Source organism: Oryza sativa, chromosome 6 (genome assembly GCF_034140825.1).
Source record: "Oryza sativa Japonica Group chromosome 6, ASM3414082v1".
In the NCBI taxonomy this organism is placed as follows: domain Eukaryota; kingdom Viridiplantae; phylum Streptophyta; class Magnoliopsida; order Poales; family Poaceae; genus Oryza; species Oryza sativa.
Window position 1 is genome coordinate 11,086,144 of NC_089040.1, and position 18,449 is coordinate 11,104,592.

Below are 18,449 nucleotides of genomic sequence, written 5' to 3' on the forward strand. Positions count from 1 at the left end.
TCAAAATTTTCCTAGCCAGGTCGTTCATAGACACCAAAACTTGGTGGAAGTAAATAGACATTGTTGAGTTGGAGCGGATCCACCGATTGTTTGCATCTCTGCAGGGACGATTTCCAGCCATAGTGTACAAGAAAATCCCAAGTTTTTCTAGTGAACATACCCTGGATGTTCCTTCGAGGCCGTACGACGTGATCGGGAGGTCATGTAAACTGTGTATCCGTTCTGCAATTAGCCGGAAAATTGCCCAACATTAGCTTCGATTTGCCATCGTTTCCACCATCCAACTGATTTCGGTTTGAACCGGTATTCTCTTGGTGCTCTCTCGTTTATCTCAATGCTAGCGGCTAGTATGTCACTGATGGTATCGTCCTCGTTGCTGCTAATGTGCCCTCCTGTCCAGCTCGATCCACCAGCGACGGAACTCATGCACGGATATGTAGAAAAAAATACTTGCAATTTGCACAAATGGAGTAATAAAACCGCAATTGTTGGACAGCACCTCGTAGCAAATGTTAGCACGCATAAATTGATAAACATAATGACATGTTTATTTTTAAAACAACACACTGCACAATTGACAGTGAATTGGAAGTACAAGGTACAAACTAATGCGTGCCACCAGATGAGGAATCTGCTCCGTTTCCACGAGTAGAGATATATTCTAGGCGAGTTGCGGCGTCCTGGAGGCAAACGAAACAGTGGCAGTGGAATTCATCACGGAAAAGACGACAAGTATCATACCACACTAGCCCTCCAGTACGGTGCCCAACATTTTCCACCAACTCCAAGCAAGCCTCAAGCCCTTTAGCCTTAGCGGCATCTGCCTCCCTTGTGCGGCTCTGCATGGACTGCTCTCGCAGGGCTGCAAGCCTCCCTATCTGCAGTCGGTGGTGCTGATGGAGATGGCATCGGTGGTCTATAAGCGGCACTGTACTGCTCCTTGCGGTGCGGCGCTGGGGCAGCCCCCGTGACGGCCGAGTGGTTGCCGACAACGGTGCGCCCACTGAACACCGCTTGGTGAAGGTCAATGTGCTTAAGAGGATCATTTTTGAAGGCGCTCGCACCTTTCTTGACCTGTCACAGTTATAGACATGCACAAGTTACATAACAGATGATATGCACTGATGCAAGCAAAGACACAGACACAAGGATGCAAGAAAGCTGAATCAACGTATTTCCTAATTTGTGTGTACACTGTTATTCTTAATTAGTAATAAATACTTCTTTTGGCTCATGTAATATAGATTATCAGTGCAAGTACTCACGCTGTGACATAGCCCAACTGCTGCTGCAACTACTACCACACAATATAAATGACACCATATGGCTAGCATCACCCTTCCTAGATCTTTTCAATTTCATTCATAAATATGAAACAACACAATATTCAGAGTTTCAGACAACACAATATTCAGATCTCTTCAACAAGATTTTCAGATAAGAGTTTCAGACAACACAATATTCAGAGTTTCAGACACACATCCATACCTCTACTCCCCTTGACAGACACGACAACAATGGCTAGTACCAAGCTAAGGAAGGAGGAAGAGGAGATCAGGCTCTGCTCCCATGCATCCACAGGTTTCTGCGGTCTAGGGCTATGGTCGTTAGGAAGTGTTGTTAGGAAACGATAGGCAAACAAACAATAAAGAACTATAGATCAATCACAGAAGACACGAGATTTTAACGTGGAAAACCCTCTTAAAGTAGGAGAGAAAAAACCACAGGCGCCAGCCAGCAAAAATATCTTCACTATTTCTGGGGTGAGGTTACAACGCCGCACGACGGCTTACAAGAGGTATATATACGGGCCTCCGCTCCACTACGGCAGAAGCTGGCCTTTATTAAGTGCAAATGAATTTGGATCACAACTCAACAAACTCCACCTTGAGACAAATTTCTTCTTGTAGCATGAAACAATCCTTCACCCTGAACACAACAAAGACAAAAAAACACTTTCGGCGCCAAATAGCCTCTTGGGATAAACCACTATACCAATTAAGCTTGAGCAAAGCTCAAACTTAGCAACAGGAACAGGCTTTGTCATCATATCAGCAGGATTATCATGAGTACTTATCTTGCATACCTTTAGCTTACCTTACACGACTACATCGCGAACATAATGGTACTTGATATCAATGTGCTTTGTCCTCTCATGAAACATCTGATCTTTAGTGAGGCATATAGCACTTTGACTGTCACAAAACAAGTTAATGCAAGAATCAACTCCACAAAGCTCAGCAAACAATCCTTTCAGCCAAACTGATTCTTTACATGCTTCAACAATAGCCATGTATTCTGCTTTAGTGGTAGACTGGGCAACAACAGACTGCAATGTTGCCTTCCAACTCACAGCACAACTACCAATAGTAAACACATAACCTGTGAGTGACCTTCTCTTATCCAAATCTGCAGCAAAATCTGAATCCACATATCCAACAAGCCCCTTATCAGTCCTCCCAAACTTCAAGCAAGCATCAGCTGTGCCTCTGAGGTACTTGAAAATCCACTGAACAGCTTTCCAGTGTTCTTTACCAGGATTAGCCATGTATCTACTAACCAAACTCATAGCATGAGATAAATCTGGACGGGAGCAAACCATGGCATACATCAAAGAACCAACAGCACTAGAATATGGAACTCTAGACATGTATTCTACATCCTCATCAGTACTAGCACATTGTAAAGCTGATAATTTAAAATGAGGTGCAATAGGAGTACTAACAGGCTTTGCATCATGCATGTTAAAACGCTGAAGAACCTTCTTAATGTAGCTTTGCTAACTAAGAAATAACAAACAAGAATTTCTGTCTCTAGTGATTTTCATACCTAGAATTTTCTTAGCAGCACCAAGATCCTTCATATCGAACTCACTACTTAACTGTTTCTTCAATATAGTGATTTGTTCCTTGCTCTTAGCAGCAATCAACATATCATCAACATATAACAGCAAGTATATAGGTGATCCATTAACAAATTTAATATACACACAGCTATCAAATTCAGACCTCTTAAAGCCATGTGACAACATAAATGAATCAAACCTTTTATACCATTGACGAGGAGACTGTTTCAGTTTGTCACCATCCGGCGATGGGCCTCCGCTCCACTACGGCAGAAGCTGGCCTTTATTAAGTGCAAATGAATTTGGATCACAACTCAACAAGTGTGAGACTGAGAGAGGGCCAGGGAGGCAAGCATCCTTAATCGAAATCGCAGCTTACTTAGACCACCCCTATTTGGATCCAGGGACTTATTTTTGGTCCCTATCATATCGGATGTTTGGGACACTAATTAGAAGTATTAAACATAGGCTAATGATAAAACCTATTCCATAACCCTGGACTAATTTGCGAGACGAATCTATTGAGCCTAATTAATCCATGATTAGCCTATGTGATGCTATAGTAAACATGTGCTAATTATTGATTAATTAGGCTTAAAAAAATGTCCCGCGAATTAGCTCTTATTTATGCAATTAGTTTTGTAAGTAATCTATTTTCAAACATCTGATGTGACATAGTCCCTGGATCCAAACACCACCTTAGCACGTGCGGTCAAAAATCGTCTGCTGATTCAGTATGTTGACTAGGGTTAAATGGCCACATCAGATGAAACCACCTACTATACTACTCAAGTAGTCGTTTTACACGGGTTTCACCACTTTTGAAATACCTGGTTTTACTCGGGTCATAGTTGAGGGAGTCAAAGTGTACTTTTTCCTACAAATGATAGACACGATAAATTTGACTCATTGTCGATTTTATAGAGCTTCTTTTTTGTTTATTTGGATAAATTTGACCCATGTTCGATTTTATAGAGCTTTTTTTTTCGTTTGTTTGTTTGAGTGGGCATTGGACCAAAGTTCAGGTTTTCATACTACATAAGATAGATTAAGAACGACTACTGCTTATGTATAAAATTTAATTAGTTCAGGTATCATCTGAGGATGGATGGGGCCTGGGGGAGAACTCAGGCGGGTGTGAATCCTGTGTGCAGTAATACAACAAGCAATAAAAATTTACACCTACTGGCAGGCTCGCACGACAAGGAATAAAATTTTACTAGCTAGTACTATGCTGTTACCTCGTTTAAGAGCAATTAGATTTCTATGTCACTGTGATCTAGTAATAACACGTTGTTACTGTTAGGGATCACACATATTTCAGAATACTCCGTATGAAAACGACAACTTCACAAACAACTCCTTTCTTATCAGTCAGACAGTTGAAAAGGTAGTTCAGGTAATCACGAGTTCTAATATTATACTCCCTCCATCCCTAAATATTTGACGTCGTTGACTTTTTCAATATGTTTAACCGTTCGTCTTATTCAAAAACTTTTGTGAAATATGTAAAACTATGTGTATACATAAAAGTATATTTAACAATGAACCAAATGATAGGAAAATAATTAATAATTATTTTTTGAATAAGACAAATGGTCAAACATGTTTAAAAAAGTCAACGGTGTCAAATATTTAGGAACGGAAGGAGTAATATATATCCAAAAAATAATTTCTTAGTGAGTCTCTTTATTAATTTCTATCCAGAACTATTTTATAGTTACACAAATATTCTCCGGACAATTTTTCTATTTTCTATTCTTGCTACCTTTTGTTAAGGTACTTGTTCCAGCTAATTCTTCACATATCTATCGAGCTTAATTAAATTTACATGACAGATCCAGCTTGCATGATTATCGTGTAATCTAAAGAATTCTACTCTCGCCAATGACAAGGACTCAAGGCAATGTACTGCTATATGCATCGGATATGATGACTAGGTCCATCTCAATTCTTTACAGTGTTGGAACCTGGACTATTACAAACTGTAAACTCGTGGAATCCAATGTTGGGTAGCACATCTCAGCTGTAAAAAAGGACACAGCTACAGAAAGCAACTACACGTGGACTGTATATCAAACTCTATTCACATGCATGGCTCATGTTTCACCATTAATTGTAAAGCTGAAGTTTAAGACAGTGGGCATTTTATCAAACATGAATTTTGATGGCATTCTCGAAGTTCAAATTAAGAAACACTTCCATATGTGTCCTTTCTATCATAAACATTACAACTAGCATATATACTGAAATAGAGCACCGGAATGGAAACATGATAGTTCACAGTTGGGTTAATAGGAATTGTGTGACTTGCCTCGCAGTAAAAAAGAGCAGCCAGTAGCGGAGTAGCCGTTGCTACAATAGAAGCTTTCAACCTGCAAAACAGTAGCAAGAGAAACGTGCCAACAGTTTAATCAGATCTTGACTTGGGAGTTGGATATCTAGTAGACTCCAGAAAGTAGTATATCTTTGCAGAAGAACACCAAAACTCCCAAGTCTTTCAGGTCAAATAAAGTATAGATAAGTCCGTATCAGACGACCATATAAAATACGCAAGTGCCTCCACCGATCGTAGACAGATTCATGAGAAGCTGATAAAAAGGAATAAACAAGATGAGCTCGAATCAACATCACTTGTTTCCTTAAAAAAAAACAACTACACTTTTAAAACTGACAAGGATTGGAAGAAAGGTCTGCCCATGGCCAGCCTCCATTAAGCTAATGTATGCATGGTGAAGCACCTGCTTGGCATAGAGTCATTGACGCCTTGAGGCACCTCCTTTCTGTCATTGCTCCCCAGCTAGCAAATGGCGAATCAGCAGTTGTTAGAGGAATCCAAAGATGAACACAGACCATTGGAGTATTGCTTGCGGAAGTACCTCTTGCTGCTGGCCATTATGGTGGCCACGGTGACATATGCTGCGGGGTTCAACCCGCCGGGGGGTGTCTGGCAGAATACCGAGGCCGGGCACCTCGCCGGTGAGTCCATCATCCGAGATACGTACTATCCCCGGTACCTTGTTTTCTTCTACTGCAATGCGGCTGCATTTGCTTTGTCCATTGTGGTCATCATCCTCATCCTCATCCTTGCCGTCGTACACGAGAAGGAAGAGCTATGGATCTCCATGATCCCACTGCGGGTGGCCATGATGCTGGATCTGCTTGGCCTCGTGGGGGCCTATGCTGCTGGGACCAGCCGGGGTGTGCTAAAAGCCAAGAATGCCTGCGTGTTAGTCGCCATTTTTGTCTATATGGCTGTTCAAGTTGTGCTGACTTCATTCTCTGAGAAATCACAATTGTTCAGATGCACAGGTAATGCCTCTAATGCACATTTGACAGAGATCATAAACTGTTCCTAACAGCAACAGGATAATCACAACCAGGTGATAGCAAAAAGAAGGAAGCAAAGGGGCAACTGGAATCAGCTGATGGCAAAGGGGAGATAAACAAAGAGGAGGAAAAAGAGCGACGCCGCAAGCTCCTGCTACTTCTTGCTACATTTGTGATGAGCATCACATACCTGGCTGGGTTGAGCGCGCCTGGTGGCTACTGGGACAGCAGCAAGGAGGGCCACATTGCAGGTGACCCAGTCATGCGGGAACACCATTCTATCCGCCTGAAGGCATTCTTCACCTTTAATGCTATTGCATTTGTCATGTCCCTGCTCATCATTATGCTGCTCTTAGACAAGCAGCTCGTCATCCCACTACTCAAGGGCAAGAATCAGAACAAAACCAGCCCAGTACGGACCTTTGTGCTCAAAGCATACATCTTTATCGCTTTTGTCGGTCTTGCGGGGGCCTATGCCACCGGAAGCAGCCGAGAATGTGACACTACCATCTATGTGGGCAGTCTGGTTCTTGCCGTTCTTGCATGCATTATTGTCCTCAAGGCGATTATATCCTGTCAGACATATTCAAATGACAGGTATTGAATGCTTTTTCTGCTTCCAAATATTATTGCCATCTGTAATTCCATCTTAAATTTGCATGCTCAATGGCTCATGAATCACCAGGTCAAACAATGTTGAAGAACAGACGAGCACAGGCAATTGTAGAGCACAGATAAACACAAGCAATGGTGGTGCAGAGTCTCTCTCAAGCAATGGTGGTGCAGAGTCTGTCTCAAGCAATGGTGGTGCAGAGTCTGTCTCAAGCAATGCTAGAGCACAGCCAACCACAACCAATGGTGGTGAAGAGACGAAGACAAGCAATGCTGGAGCACAGAAGAACACAAGAAATGCAGATTTTATGGATAAGGCTCAATCTCTTGTTGTACTGCTTTCAACCCTTGTAGCAACCGTCGCATACCAAGCAGGACTGGTCCCTCCTGGTGGTGTTTGGCAGGACAACTGGAACGGACATGAGGCTGGCGATTCAATACTCCTATCCATGCAACCAGAACGTTACAGGGTATTCTTTTACTGCAACTCAATAGCCTTCGCAGCGTCCTTGGTCATCATCATCTTGGTCCAGTATAAGCCTATACTCAAGCTCCGCGTACTCCAGTTTGCCATGATATTGGATCTGTTTGGCCTCATTGGTGCATACTCTTCTGGGAGCTGCCGAGATGTAACCACATCCATTTATGTCATTGCCTTGGCTGGAGCTGTCCTAATCTATGTGGTTATTCATGTTCTGTTTGTCACGCTCGAAGATGAAGACATACGAAAGGAAGGCAGGGAGAAGGACCGGAAACTTGAGGACAAGAGACGCAAGAGGTTGCTCCTTTTTGCTGTCTTGTGTGTGACACTTACTTACCAAGCTGGGTTGACCCCACCAGGCGGATTTTGGCTGATGGATGATGAGTTTGGGCACCATGCAGGTGACCCTGTCCTCTTTTACAACTATCCACGCCGTTATAAGGCTTTCTTCTACTGCAATTCAATGAGCTTCATGTCATCGATTGCCCTAATTATACTCCTTGTGAATCCGAACCTGTACAGGCCAGCCATACGAAGTTATGCTCTCTCAGTTTGCACTGCGGTAGGCATGTTTGCGCTTTTGTGTGCCTATGCTGCTGGAAGCACTCAGCACCTGAAAACATCCATCTATATCTTTGGTTTGGTGCTGTTGGTATTCTTCATTATGATCGTACTCCTAATATATTCCTATTGGAGACAGAAAAGAATCATGTCACATAACAAAGAAGATACAGAAAAAGGAAAGTCCCCTGGCACACAAAATGAGGATATCACAAAACAAGACAGTAAAACAGTGAAGCCTACTGGGACAAAATCTGATGTAGAAATGGAAGAAGATGACATAACAGCGAAGTCCACTAAGTTAAAAGAAAATGACAGCACAGGAAAGTCCTCTGAAATAGAAGATGAGGGTGAAGCCAAACAAAATAGATTAGAACATTCTATTGAGAGAGCAAAACAAGAAACAGCCACAGAGTCTCCCAAGAAAGAGGACAAATCAAAAAAGAAACATGCCACACGCAAATACTTGATGCTGCTAGGAGTCTTGGCTGCAAGTGTTACTTACCAGGCCGGTCTCAACCCACCCGGCGGTGTGTGGCAGGGAAATAGTAATGATCATGCAGCAGGTAACCCAGTTATGCATGACAAAAAAAGATACCGTTATCTCATCTTCTTTTACAGCAACTCTACTTCATTTGTGGCATCCATTGTTGTTATCATCCTGTTGCTACCAGAGAAACTGCTGGGGGAGGCATGGTCACTTAATGTGATGAACATAACGATTGTGTTGGACTTACTTGGCCTCCTACTAGCCTACATGGCTGGCTCAAGAATGAGGTTGCAGTCTTCTGGATATTTCGTCGTGTTTGTTATAGGTGCACTAGGCTTTGCTGCAATTCACAAGATTTGGTCATATTTGCAAAGGAAAAGAAATGATCAGCACAGACTGTTAGACCAACCCAGATAGTCAAGTTAGGGAGTTTAGATGTTCTAGTGTGCTTTGTAATTCTATCCATCCATGCTTTCTTTGTTTAGTCGGATGCATTATGTTCCAATATATCATTAGCTGGTTAAAGTCAGACTCAATCACGCTACTACTTCATTCTTATCTCCCCATTAACAGCCCATAAATCAAACAAGAGCTACAAATGTTAAAAGTTAAATCGCTATACATATTAACTTAAGTGCTTTCTAAAATTTTTAGGACTTTAATTAACTCTGTATTTTTTGAAAGCCCTTACCCATTTTCAGAATCCAAAACAGATTTTTCTTTTCCAAATTTTCAAAAGTATGTGACAGATTAAGTCTTGTACTTAATATATGCTTAGTATCTATTTTGGAAAATACTTGGGTGCCTTAGGATATAAGCTACTAGTCCATATGTCTTAGTGTGTAAGCTACCTTTGTGGCTTAGGGTGTAAGCCACTAGTCCATATATATGTATCCAAACCATCCATGGTTGAGGTTGATGCTGATGGAAATGAAAAACTAGCCCAAAACCTGTGTTTGTGTGCTAACAGTATGGAAATATTTTTCGGGGGAGATATGGAAACATGTTGGAGGGTTTCAAATGGTCCAGTTCGCTGCTGTGATCAGTGTTCTTAAGGTGACAAGGCGAGGCAAGGTGACCGACCCCTGCTCAATTGCCTAGGCGACGCCTTAAGCGTTTAAGGCGAGGATAAGGCAACGCCTTACACACAGGCACAAGAGGCATACTAGACATATATGAGACAAAAAAGAGAGGAAGAACATGAAGGGGTGAGGAAGAGCAGGGAGACAGATCCGTTAGAGAAGAAGGGAGCAGCAGGAGGGAGACAACCATCTTCTCTTTCCATCTTTCCCCCTCTTCTCTCTCCAATCTCTGCCCGTCCTATTCTTTATTCTCTTTCCATCTTTCACCCTTCCCTCTCCCTAAATTGTCGCACATGCGATTTCCATCCTATCTTAACGCGATTTTCTTCCCAGCATGCATAATTCCCTACAGCGCATGCGCCCTTGACCCCCCCCCCCCCCCCACCTTGCCCGTGTCTACCTGATTTCACAATATATTAGAATCCAAGACGTGTAGAAGGGTAGGCGGTGGGGACGCTCTGATCCCTGATGGCGCTCAGACGCCTAGGCGATGCTTTTAAAACCATTGGCTGTGATATTTTTGAACTGCATATTTTTGCTATTACATGGAAAACATACATTGATAGTCTCATACACACCATTAAGCATGCACACAACACTCACAAACCCATAAGTGCACCCCCTGATACATGCTCAAAGAGAAGGAGCCAGCGACAAATCCCTGACTTCACTAAATTCCCATTGAAAGTACACCATGTGTGTGTAATATATGTGGGCACTAATATTTAAATCCTAGTGGGTGGAATCATGCACTCGACTCCACCACCACACATTTGGTGTTTCCCCATTTTTGAACTGCAATTGATATCTTTTCAATCTTAAAAGTTAACATATTTTCTGGAAGGGTTTTTCTCCGTAACATTTCTTTAGAAAAGTTTGTCAGTACCAAAATAAAAGTGATTTTAATGGCTAGGATCTTATAGAGGAGTGAACATATGTCACTTGCTTATAAAGTATGAAAAACTACGAACAATTGTTGTTTATTTATCTCTCTAATAAAATTTCTGTCTTCCTGGGCCCAAACCTAGCTCAGCCCAGTCTTCTGCTCGTCCCCTCAGCCCAGTGCGGTCTCCACTTCAGTCCAAGCATGGAATCAGCAATGAAGACCAAAGATATGTGATTAGGGATGAGCAAGGGTCAGGCGACCCATTTTAGTTCATCTTTATGAACATAACTAAGTGTATATATACAAAATTGAACACCACATGGACCAGATGTGAAGTGGGGGCCATAGCCAGGCTCAACCCTACACCTCAAAACATATTTCTGTATAGTGCAAAATTTCCTGCATCCAGGACTCAGCTATCATGATTCATGATCTTGCATACATCTAGACAGGCCATAGATCAGTCCTAAAGTTGTGATTGTATACAATATAATGGGTACAAAAAGAGCTGCCAAATATAATTCTTGCTGATTTTGCAAAGAAATGAAGAGGAGAGAAGTGCATCTCATTATATCCTAAAGAGTAAAAACTATCAACTTCTGCTGGTCATTTAAAAATAATCCACTTCTGCTGGCATTCACTATCAATGTACTTTGAACATCGATCCAGAAGCAATTGAATAGTCTGAATGAGGGAACAACCTACAACTACATGATATATTATAGTGTAAATTCACAAATGGCCAGGGCCTAGTGGAAATCATGAAGAACTTTGGCCCGGCATCCATGTGGTTGAACCTCATGAAGATTTTGCTATTTCATTTGCAAATAGTCGGATGTATGTATCAGTTAAGACGGGACGAAACAAATAACTGGTACTGGAATGCAATGCACATGGATCAGAAATAAAGAACACAAAGGTCATGTACAAGAAACAGATAAGTGGAGGCTAAACAGTTGTTTTTTAACTGATTTATAAGAAACATGTGCGACTATGTCCCAAGATAATCCATAAGAAACATTGTTCTCTTACAGGCTACTGAAAATTAGTCAGGGTTGCAAGCAACAGATAAGAAACTGTAACAGTAGTAGTAAGTTTGTGACATTCGTTGGGCTATTTCGGCACAATCTATCGAATCGACTATATAATTTGCCTCCTCTGTGAGGAAAATGCAGGGGGTTAGTGCATACGAATGTGTGAAGCGGTACACCACTGATGAACAATGCAATTACAAACAGCCGAGGACAGAGCAGGAGGAAGGAGATGAAAAGGAGGAGCGATTAATTAGGGCGAGTAGCTCACCTGTGACGACTCTCGCGTAGCCAGCAGAACGTGTACGGTGGCGGCTGCCCCTTCCCCCATCGGTGCGCGAGGCGAGGGGATGAATCGAAGAGGCCAAGGGAGGAGTTTAACCATCATGGGTTCATGGCCTTGTATGCTCCCGCCGCCGCCGGCACTTGTGGTGGTGGTGGTGGCGGCGGGTGGTAGCCGATCGGAATGCCGGCGCAGGTGGGCGGCGCCGCGGTAGGTCAAAGGGGATCGGGGGAGGGCTCGCGCTGCGGGCTGCGGCAAGCTGGAGGGGGAGCGAGATGCTGGGAGTGGGAGGTCGATTCGCGGGGCGGATGATCAGGGACTGACACATCGGCAGTTCGAGCCGTCTGCCCGTCCAGGGATACGATGAATTTGATGACGATGGATCGCACGAGAATTATTTTTTCGAGTAAATTTCAAAATAAAAAAAAGCAGATACATTAAATTATACAAAACTACATATTTAACTCGTTGTATCACAAAACAACATATTTAACATCAAATTTATCATAAAACTAAGTATTTAAGATAAAGTTTCACAACATGTTTAGTAACTAAATTATCACAAAACTATTTTTTTAGTGGAATTGCTACCTGTCTGTCGACAGAAAATTGAGGGTTGCATCGTTCGTTTTTTGGACCGTGCGATTTGCTTGCGATTCGTGCTCGCTAACCGGGTCCTCAGGTTACAACCCATTATGACTAGTCAATAGGATGAGCTCGATGGGCTTTTTACCGTTCCCCTCCTAGAGAAATTCTCCCTCCGTCGACGCGAAATGAGAGGCGATGCCATTGACGATTCTGAGGCGATTTGTTCTTCGGTTCCCTACTCGATCTTAGTGGTAATCTATGGCGAGGTTCTTATTTTGGAAGCTTGGAATCTCTGTGCCCGTTTTGGTGAGTTTTTTGTTGGCTGATTTGCTCTTTTTTATGCATTTTGAGAAGTAGTTTTATGCGATTTGACAGGAATTTGAGTTCTATTATCTGAAATCCTCGTCGTTAAATGGATTTGTGAGCCACTAATTTGACTGGATTTGAGGTTCTTCTTCGATTCCGAGACGTTGAGCTCCCTCGTTATCTAGGTATTCTCTGTGGACTTGATTTGTTCTGATAGCTGATTTGTGAGCTGATTCGGTTTATGGTGCTTCTTGTGACTCGTTAGTGCTTGTTCCCAACTTGATCTGTTCATTCTATCGAGCTCTGCCATGGATTGTGGAAATGGAGTGTGGCTGTGCTGATTGACACGGTGTTTTTCAGGCGAAAGGCTTGCGAGGAATGTGGTGACCATGGCGGTTTGGGAGGCGTCGACCAAGCCGCTGGCTGCCAATAATGGAGACGACCGAGTTCATCAACGCCTTGAAACAGGAGGTACATAAACATTGCTTTCCTCTCAGCTGAAATACAGTATTAGTCAAGGTGTACTAACCTGAGTATTATGTCTGACCAACCACTTGAACCATTTGGTATTTGCATGCAGTGGGACAGAATTGAGGACAAGTACACGGTGATGACACTCGCAGCCACTGCGTCGCTCAGGATGTGGAGCCGGCGGAGTTGCATCGGTCGGTACTGAAACTGGAGAATCACATTTGCTTAATTTTCAGGGAGTTTTTGATTATGTAGGTACAGTCGTTAACTTGGGTGTTTGGTTAATTACCTTGCAGGCAATTGGCATGCCTCATGTTATTCCTGGTCTAATGAAGGCTGTTGGCATTGTGTACAGTGAAGGTAAGATTATGCACATCAGAAGTTCAGGAAAAAAAAATCTCCCCATTTATAAGTAATATAAATTCTTTGACATATAGATATACTTTGTGCAGTTTTCTAGGTACATGCCTAAATCTGATATACTCTGAATTTTTTGACATTTTTGCTATTGACTTTGGCTGTAATATAAATTCTCTGAAATCCAAATTTTGATATAAGTTCTGTTCTGAATACAGTACATATGCAGTACATATTCTTTGAAATGCACCTGCACATATGTTCTCCTAGTTGTTCAAAAATGGTTTTAAATCTGTACTGCTACTTATTGTAAGACAGATTACTTGATAGATTATATAGATTCTATATTGTTAACAGTTTCTATAGATTCTATAAACTGAATCAAACATATACTAAATCTTTGATGTTTCTGTAAAGTCTCAAGTCTACAAGATGTTAGTTACATATTTTTAGTATTGAAATTACAGTGTTTTTTTTATGTAATTCTTGTACAAAATGACTGTAATTTAACAACAAAAATTTAGAATGCTGCTGAATATTCTCAATATAGTGATTTGAATCGTTTATGGCAACTTGTAGCAATTTTTAGTTTATTTTTAGGTTGTAATGCATTATGTTATTCGGATTTTGTTGTGCTATGAATTTCTGAATTTCCTGCTAATCAGTAGATATGCAATGATTTGTCTGTTTTCTGAATATTCTCAGTGAGTTATGGTCTGAATTTAGAATTCTTTGAAGAGCAAAAAAATAATCTGAAGTTGTATTTCATTGCTGCCTAAGGATGCTAGATTGCAATCTAAGAGTTTCCTGACAATTGTACTTTAAATAGTCAAAATGCTAGCTTAAGACAATTGTCATCTTTTTTTGTAACCATCTATGTCTCTGACATTGATCAGCAAGTGAGTAATGTAAAGAGAGTGGTGTATTTGAATTTTTTTTTCTGTCTGATCATCCTTTTGTTTCCTCTCTAGGTGACTGAACAGAAGCTTGCCGTAGTGTTTCTAATTGTGGACAAGTAACTTATACTTGTTCATCTCTGAAATCTGAAATTACTCTCTGTCCTGGAGACTGTACTGGAAGAAGCTATACTGCTACTAAAGTTCAGATTGGACATATAAGTTCAGAAAAAAAATCAGAATTATATCTTGAATTCATATAAGTTCAAAAAATTCAGAATTATGTCTTGAATTCATACATCTGAGTACAGAAATTGATACCATTTAAGTTTCTCAGATCTGTTCAAATATGCAATACAAAATTGTCAGATGTTTTCTGTGAAGTTCTGTGATGTTTCTGTAAAGTTTTTAAGTCTAGAAGTTTTTTTTTTGTTATGAATTTAACATGCTGATTGGTTTTTCGATTGGTTTTCCTCTTTCTCCTTGTATTTGATTCTTCTCCTCCATCTCCATCTCCTCCTTCTCTTCTCTCTTTGATAGATCTGTTTGTGTGTAAAAATCCCGAAGTGTTTTATTCTTGCAAACCAAGTTGCTTTATTGCTTTACTGATCAGATCACGTGACACTGTAAAGATTCTTCTTAGTAGTCAAGTTTTCTCAATAGGGTATAAGGTACGCGATTCTGTTAATCTGGGCCTAATATTAGATTTGAGTAACGGTTTGAATTTGGGCTATTATTTGGATTTGGGTCCTGGTAGCATCGAATTGATTTGGGCCCATTAGCATCAAATGTATTTGGGCTCAAATAAATGGGTCATGAATAGCCTTTCAGATTTAGGCTAGTATGTTTTTTTTTTTTAATTTTTTGTTCTAAAAAAACTGAGGCTGTTTGATTCAGATCTTGTGGCTAGAAAATTCGACAGATTGCAAGTTAAAAAATCGGTCGACTGAGTTGTATTGTAATTCTCCTCAAGTAATGATAGACCTATTTCAAACATATGAATTTGCAATTTTTTCCTCAACTAACTAATGGAGGCATGAAAGTTACTAATCAGATTTAAACAATATATCAATTACCTGATTGTGATGTTGTTGCGTTCATGTCCATGTTAATTTCTTCTTCTGATAAAAGCTTTGTGATATACCTGCATATATAGACACAAAATTACAGTGTTTAGAATTTAAAATTACAGTGTCTGTAACATGTAATTATGAAATAAATTGACTGTAATTTCACATAAGTGACTCATACCTGAACTTGGTACATGTTTTGTCACTCTTGAATTGCTATCTTCATTATTCCCATCTTTGAATCCTTCAAATTTAGACATTTTTTTTCTCACAGTGTAAATTAAGTAGTTAAAATACTTTATATAATTCTATCTTCTAATTTTGCTCTAGATTCTTTCCAGATTTTCTTGATCACAAGTTGTCAAAATTTGTATAACTACCATTAGCAAAATGTAAATGTACATGCAAATTGGATGAGTGAAAGTACAACAGTTACATACCTGTGCTTTGAAGTTGCTTATCTTCCACTATATTTTGATAGTTTGATGAATTTTTCTTCTTACTACTGATACAATTTTTCTCTTTGTCCTCTGTGATGATTGCAAATAAAATGTTTTTTTTTATTTTCATATTAATTTTCCTGTTTGGTTCTTACTGTGATAGAATCTTAGTTTGAAATAATGCACTGCTATATCAATCAAACATACCTGGATTTATTAACCACTTTTATAAAAAAAATCACTATAATTTAAAAATAGTGATTCATACCTGTACTTGATATCTCATTTGTCATTGTTAAGCTGCTATTATCATCATTGTCACCTTGTATACTTACAAATGAAGGGAAATTTAAGTTGAACATTTTGTTTCCAGGTAATGACAAATTAGATTTGAAACTAAGCTCATCACAGTTGTGACATTTACATATTTTTTATTTAGAAATTACAGAGTTTTGTTTGTGTAATTCCTACATAATTTCACTGTAATTAGTTTGAATAGTTATTAAATACAACATACTGATAGATTTTTCTAAATATCTGTTTGATTCTAAATTAAGAACTACTTAAAAATTAATATTAGTTCTTTCATTATGGTATTATATTTTTTTTACTTTTGATTTATGACATCCTAATTCATAGGAAGATAAAATCATATGGAATTGAAATTCAAAAATTTTATAACGGTTTGTCTCTTATCATGCACTTTTCTCTTTTTCTGTACTTTTTATGCAATAATTGTACAAATTGAACAATTAGAAACCTCTACATTTGTTTCCAGATTGGAGATGCTCCTATTCCACATTCTTTACAATATTTGATGCTTTTCCTTTGTTAGTTGTGATGCCTGGAAATAATTGTAGAAAATGAACAACATATAAAATCATACAAAATATCTTTTGACTATGTTGAAATTACATAAACGTTACATTGAAATTACTGTGTTTATTAAATGTAATTCCTGTACCAAATGATTGTAATTACATATATAGTTGCAGAAAAAGAAGTCTATATGAAATCAAACAAAATTACATACAAATGCTCTAAATTTAAGTTTTGGAGCCAGTTACATGAATTTATTACTGAAATTATAGTGTTTTTTCTATGTAATTCTCATACGAATTCATTGTAATTTGACTTATAAGTTAGAAAACAGATCCAATTAAACTGTTTTTTCTTTATAAGTAATCAACTGTATTGTTTTGGGTCAAACTTGCTTTCTACAATTTGCTTTTAGATGAACTTATAGTACGATTTGATTTTGATCCGCCTGCTAGTGAACTAATGTAAGCAAAGTTTGTTTCTCTTGACTCATTTAATGAAATCTGCTTGAAAGTTAGTTTATGCTACAAGTGAACTTTTTGAAAATTAATTTTGTACAGAATTGGAGAAAGAACAAATAACTTGTATCATTGTTTTTCTCTCAGAACTTTAAATTGTAAAGAATTAAGTAATGTTCATTTGTGCTATATATAAACACTTTTTTGATTAAAAGTTATACCCTGTTTATTTTTTTTTCCAAACAGTTAATGTATGTTTTGATTTGTGTATCTTTGCAGACCATTTTGCAATGGAATACAAAATTACAGTTCAAATCAATCCAACTACGCAAAATAATCAATTTTTGAATCTGAAAATATTCAAATTTGAAACTGTATAGTGTTAGTGAAATAATCAAATCGTTGAATATATATTAGTGAAATAATCAAATCGTTGAATATCTATTTTATTTCTGTTTACTAAAATCAGTTTATTTTGGAAGATAAGTTAAAGTTTAGACTTAATTTGATTATAAGATTTAAAATTCTGCCTATTCTCCAGACTTTAAATTTAACATTAATGTTGTAATGTTAAATGCTCTAGATTTACACTGATATATCACAATAGGTACAGCACAAATCATTCTTCTAAATGTTCAGATTAAATAATAAGTCAAACAGTTCAGATTAAATTATTATTCCTGGATAGAATTGTTCCTGTATCTGTTTTTCTCTGTGTGAAGTCCTGAAGTGATTTGCTTTTTCTTGAAGTGATGATCAGATCACGTGAGTTTCCAAAGATTCTTCTTGGCTGTCAAGTTTTCTCAATTTGGTAATGAGTCACGTGAACTGTGCAAGACAAATTGGGCTTTATTTGGGATTTCAATTCTGATTCTGAAGATCAAATTTGTTTGAGCAGTGAATCTTAAAAATTTGTTATTGGGCTTAAATTTTATTATATGATGGGCCTTTAATTTGATTCTCCTTTTGTTGTTATACAGTGGGCTGAAAACATCAGTTTTGGGCTTTTTTTGGGCCACGAACTAATTTGGGTCCTGAAAGATGGGCTTGCGAATACACTGTTCCTAGCCTGTTTGTAGTTTTTCAATTATCTGTATAACTAGCAAAATGCCCGTGCTTCGCTACAGTGTATTAAAACTAAAAATATTTGTTTTAACCGAAGTTATTTTCACACTGCTTTAATACTTTTGCTCGCTAGAAAAAGTTTCAAATGACAGAGAGAAATATAGTTCCGAACAAAAGGGAGATAAAAAAAGACAAAGCCGGTTTGATTTCCACCTTTAGACGGTGCAAGTCAACATGGACTCTGAAGATATGGGTAGATCTACGGAGTGGCTCGGCAGCACGGTCGACCAGCGAACCCACTCAGACCAATCGACGACCGATCGACGACCGTAGCACGGTAGGTAGCAGCCGCATCTGGCTGTCCGCTTCCCTTCCGCG

General features: G+C 39.2%; 1 protein-coding gene and 2 long non-coding RNA genes across 5 annotated transcripts; 2 read left to right on the top strand and 1 right to left on the bottom strand.

Annotated features, from left to right (window-relative positions):
- Window positions 1-502: 502 nt before the first annotated feature.
- On the bottom strand, window positions 503-6,155 carry LOC136357057 (uncharacterized). The gene is made up of 4 exons (XR_010742086.1): window positions 5,725-6,155; window positions 5,521-5,645; window positions 5,160-5,436; window positions 503-1,074 (listed from the first exon to the last, which is right to left on the bottom strand). It is a non-coding gene; the product is annotated as an uncharacterized lncRNA (long non-coding RNA).
- A 655-nt stretch (window positions 6,156-6,810) lies between these two features.
- Window positions 6,811-8,852, top strand: LOC107275675 (uncharacterized). Its single transcript, XM_026026411.2, has one exon. The coding sequence runs from the start codon at window positions 7,096-7,098 to the stop codon at window positions 8,734-8,736; it is 1,641 nt and encodes a 546-aa protein (XP_025882196.2). The 5' UTR covers window positions 6,811-7,095; the 3' UTR covers window positions 8,737-8,852.
- Window positions 8,853-12,320: 3,468 nt separating this feature from the next.
- On the top strand, window positions 12,321-14,602 carry LOC4340803 (uncharacterized). 3 transcript variants are annotated; one of them, XR_001546932.3, is made up of 6 exons: window positions 12,321-12,495; window positions 12,547-12,680; window positions 12,856-12,966; window positions 13,076-13,160; window positions 13,263-13,326; window positions 14,295-14,602. It is a non-coding gene; the product is annotated as an uncharacterized lncRNA (long non-coding RNA). The 3 variants fall into 3 exon arrangements; XR_001546930.3 differs by having other exon boundaries at window positions 12,565-12,680; XR_001546931.3 differs by having other exon boundaries at window positions 12,321-12,440; window positions 12,565-12,680.
- Window positions 14,603-18,449: the final 3,847 nt, after the last annotated feature.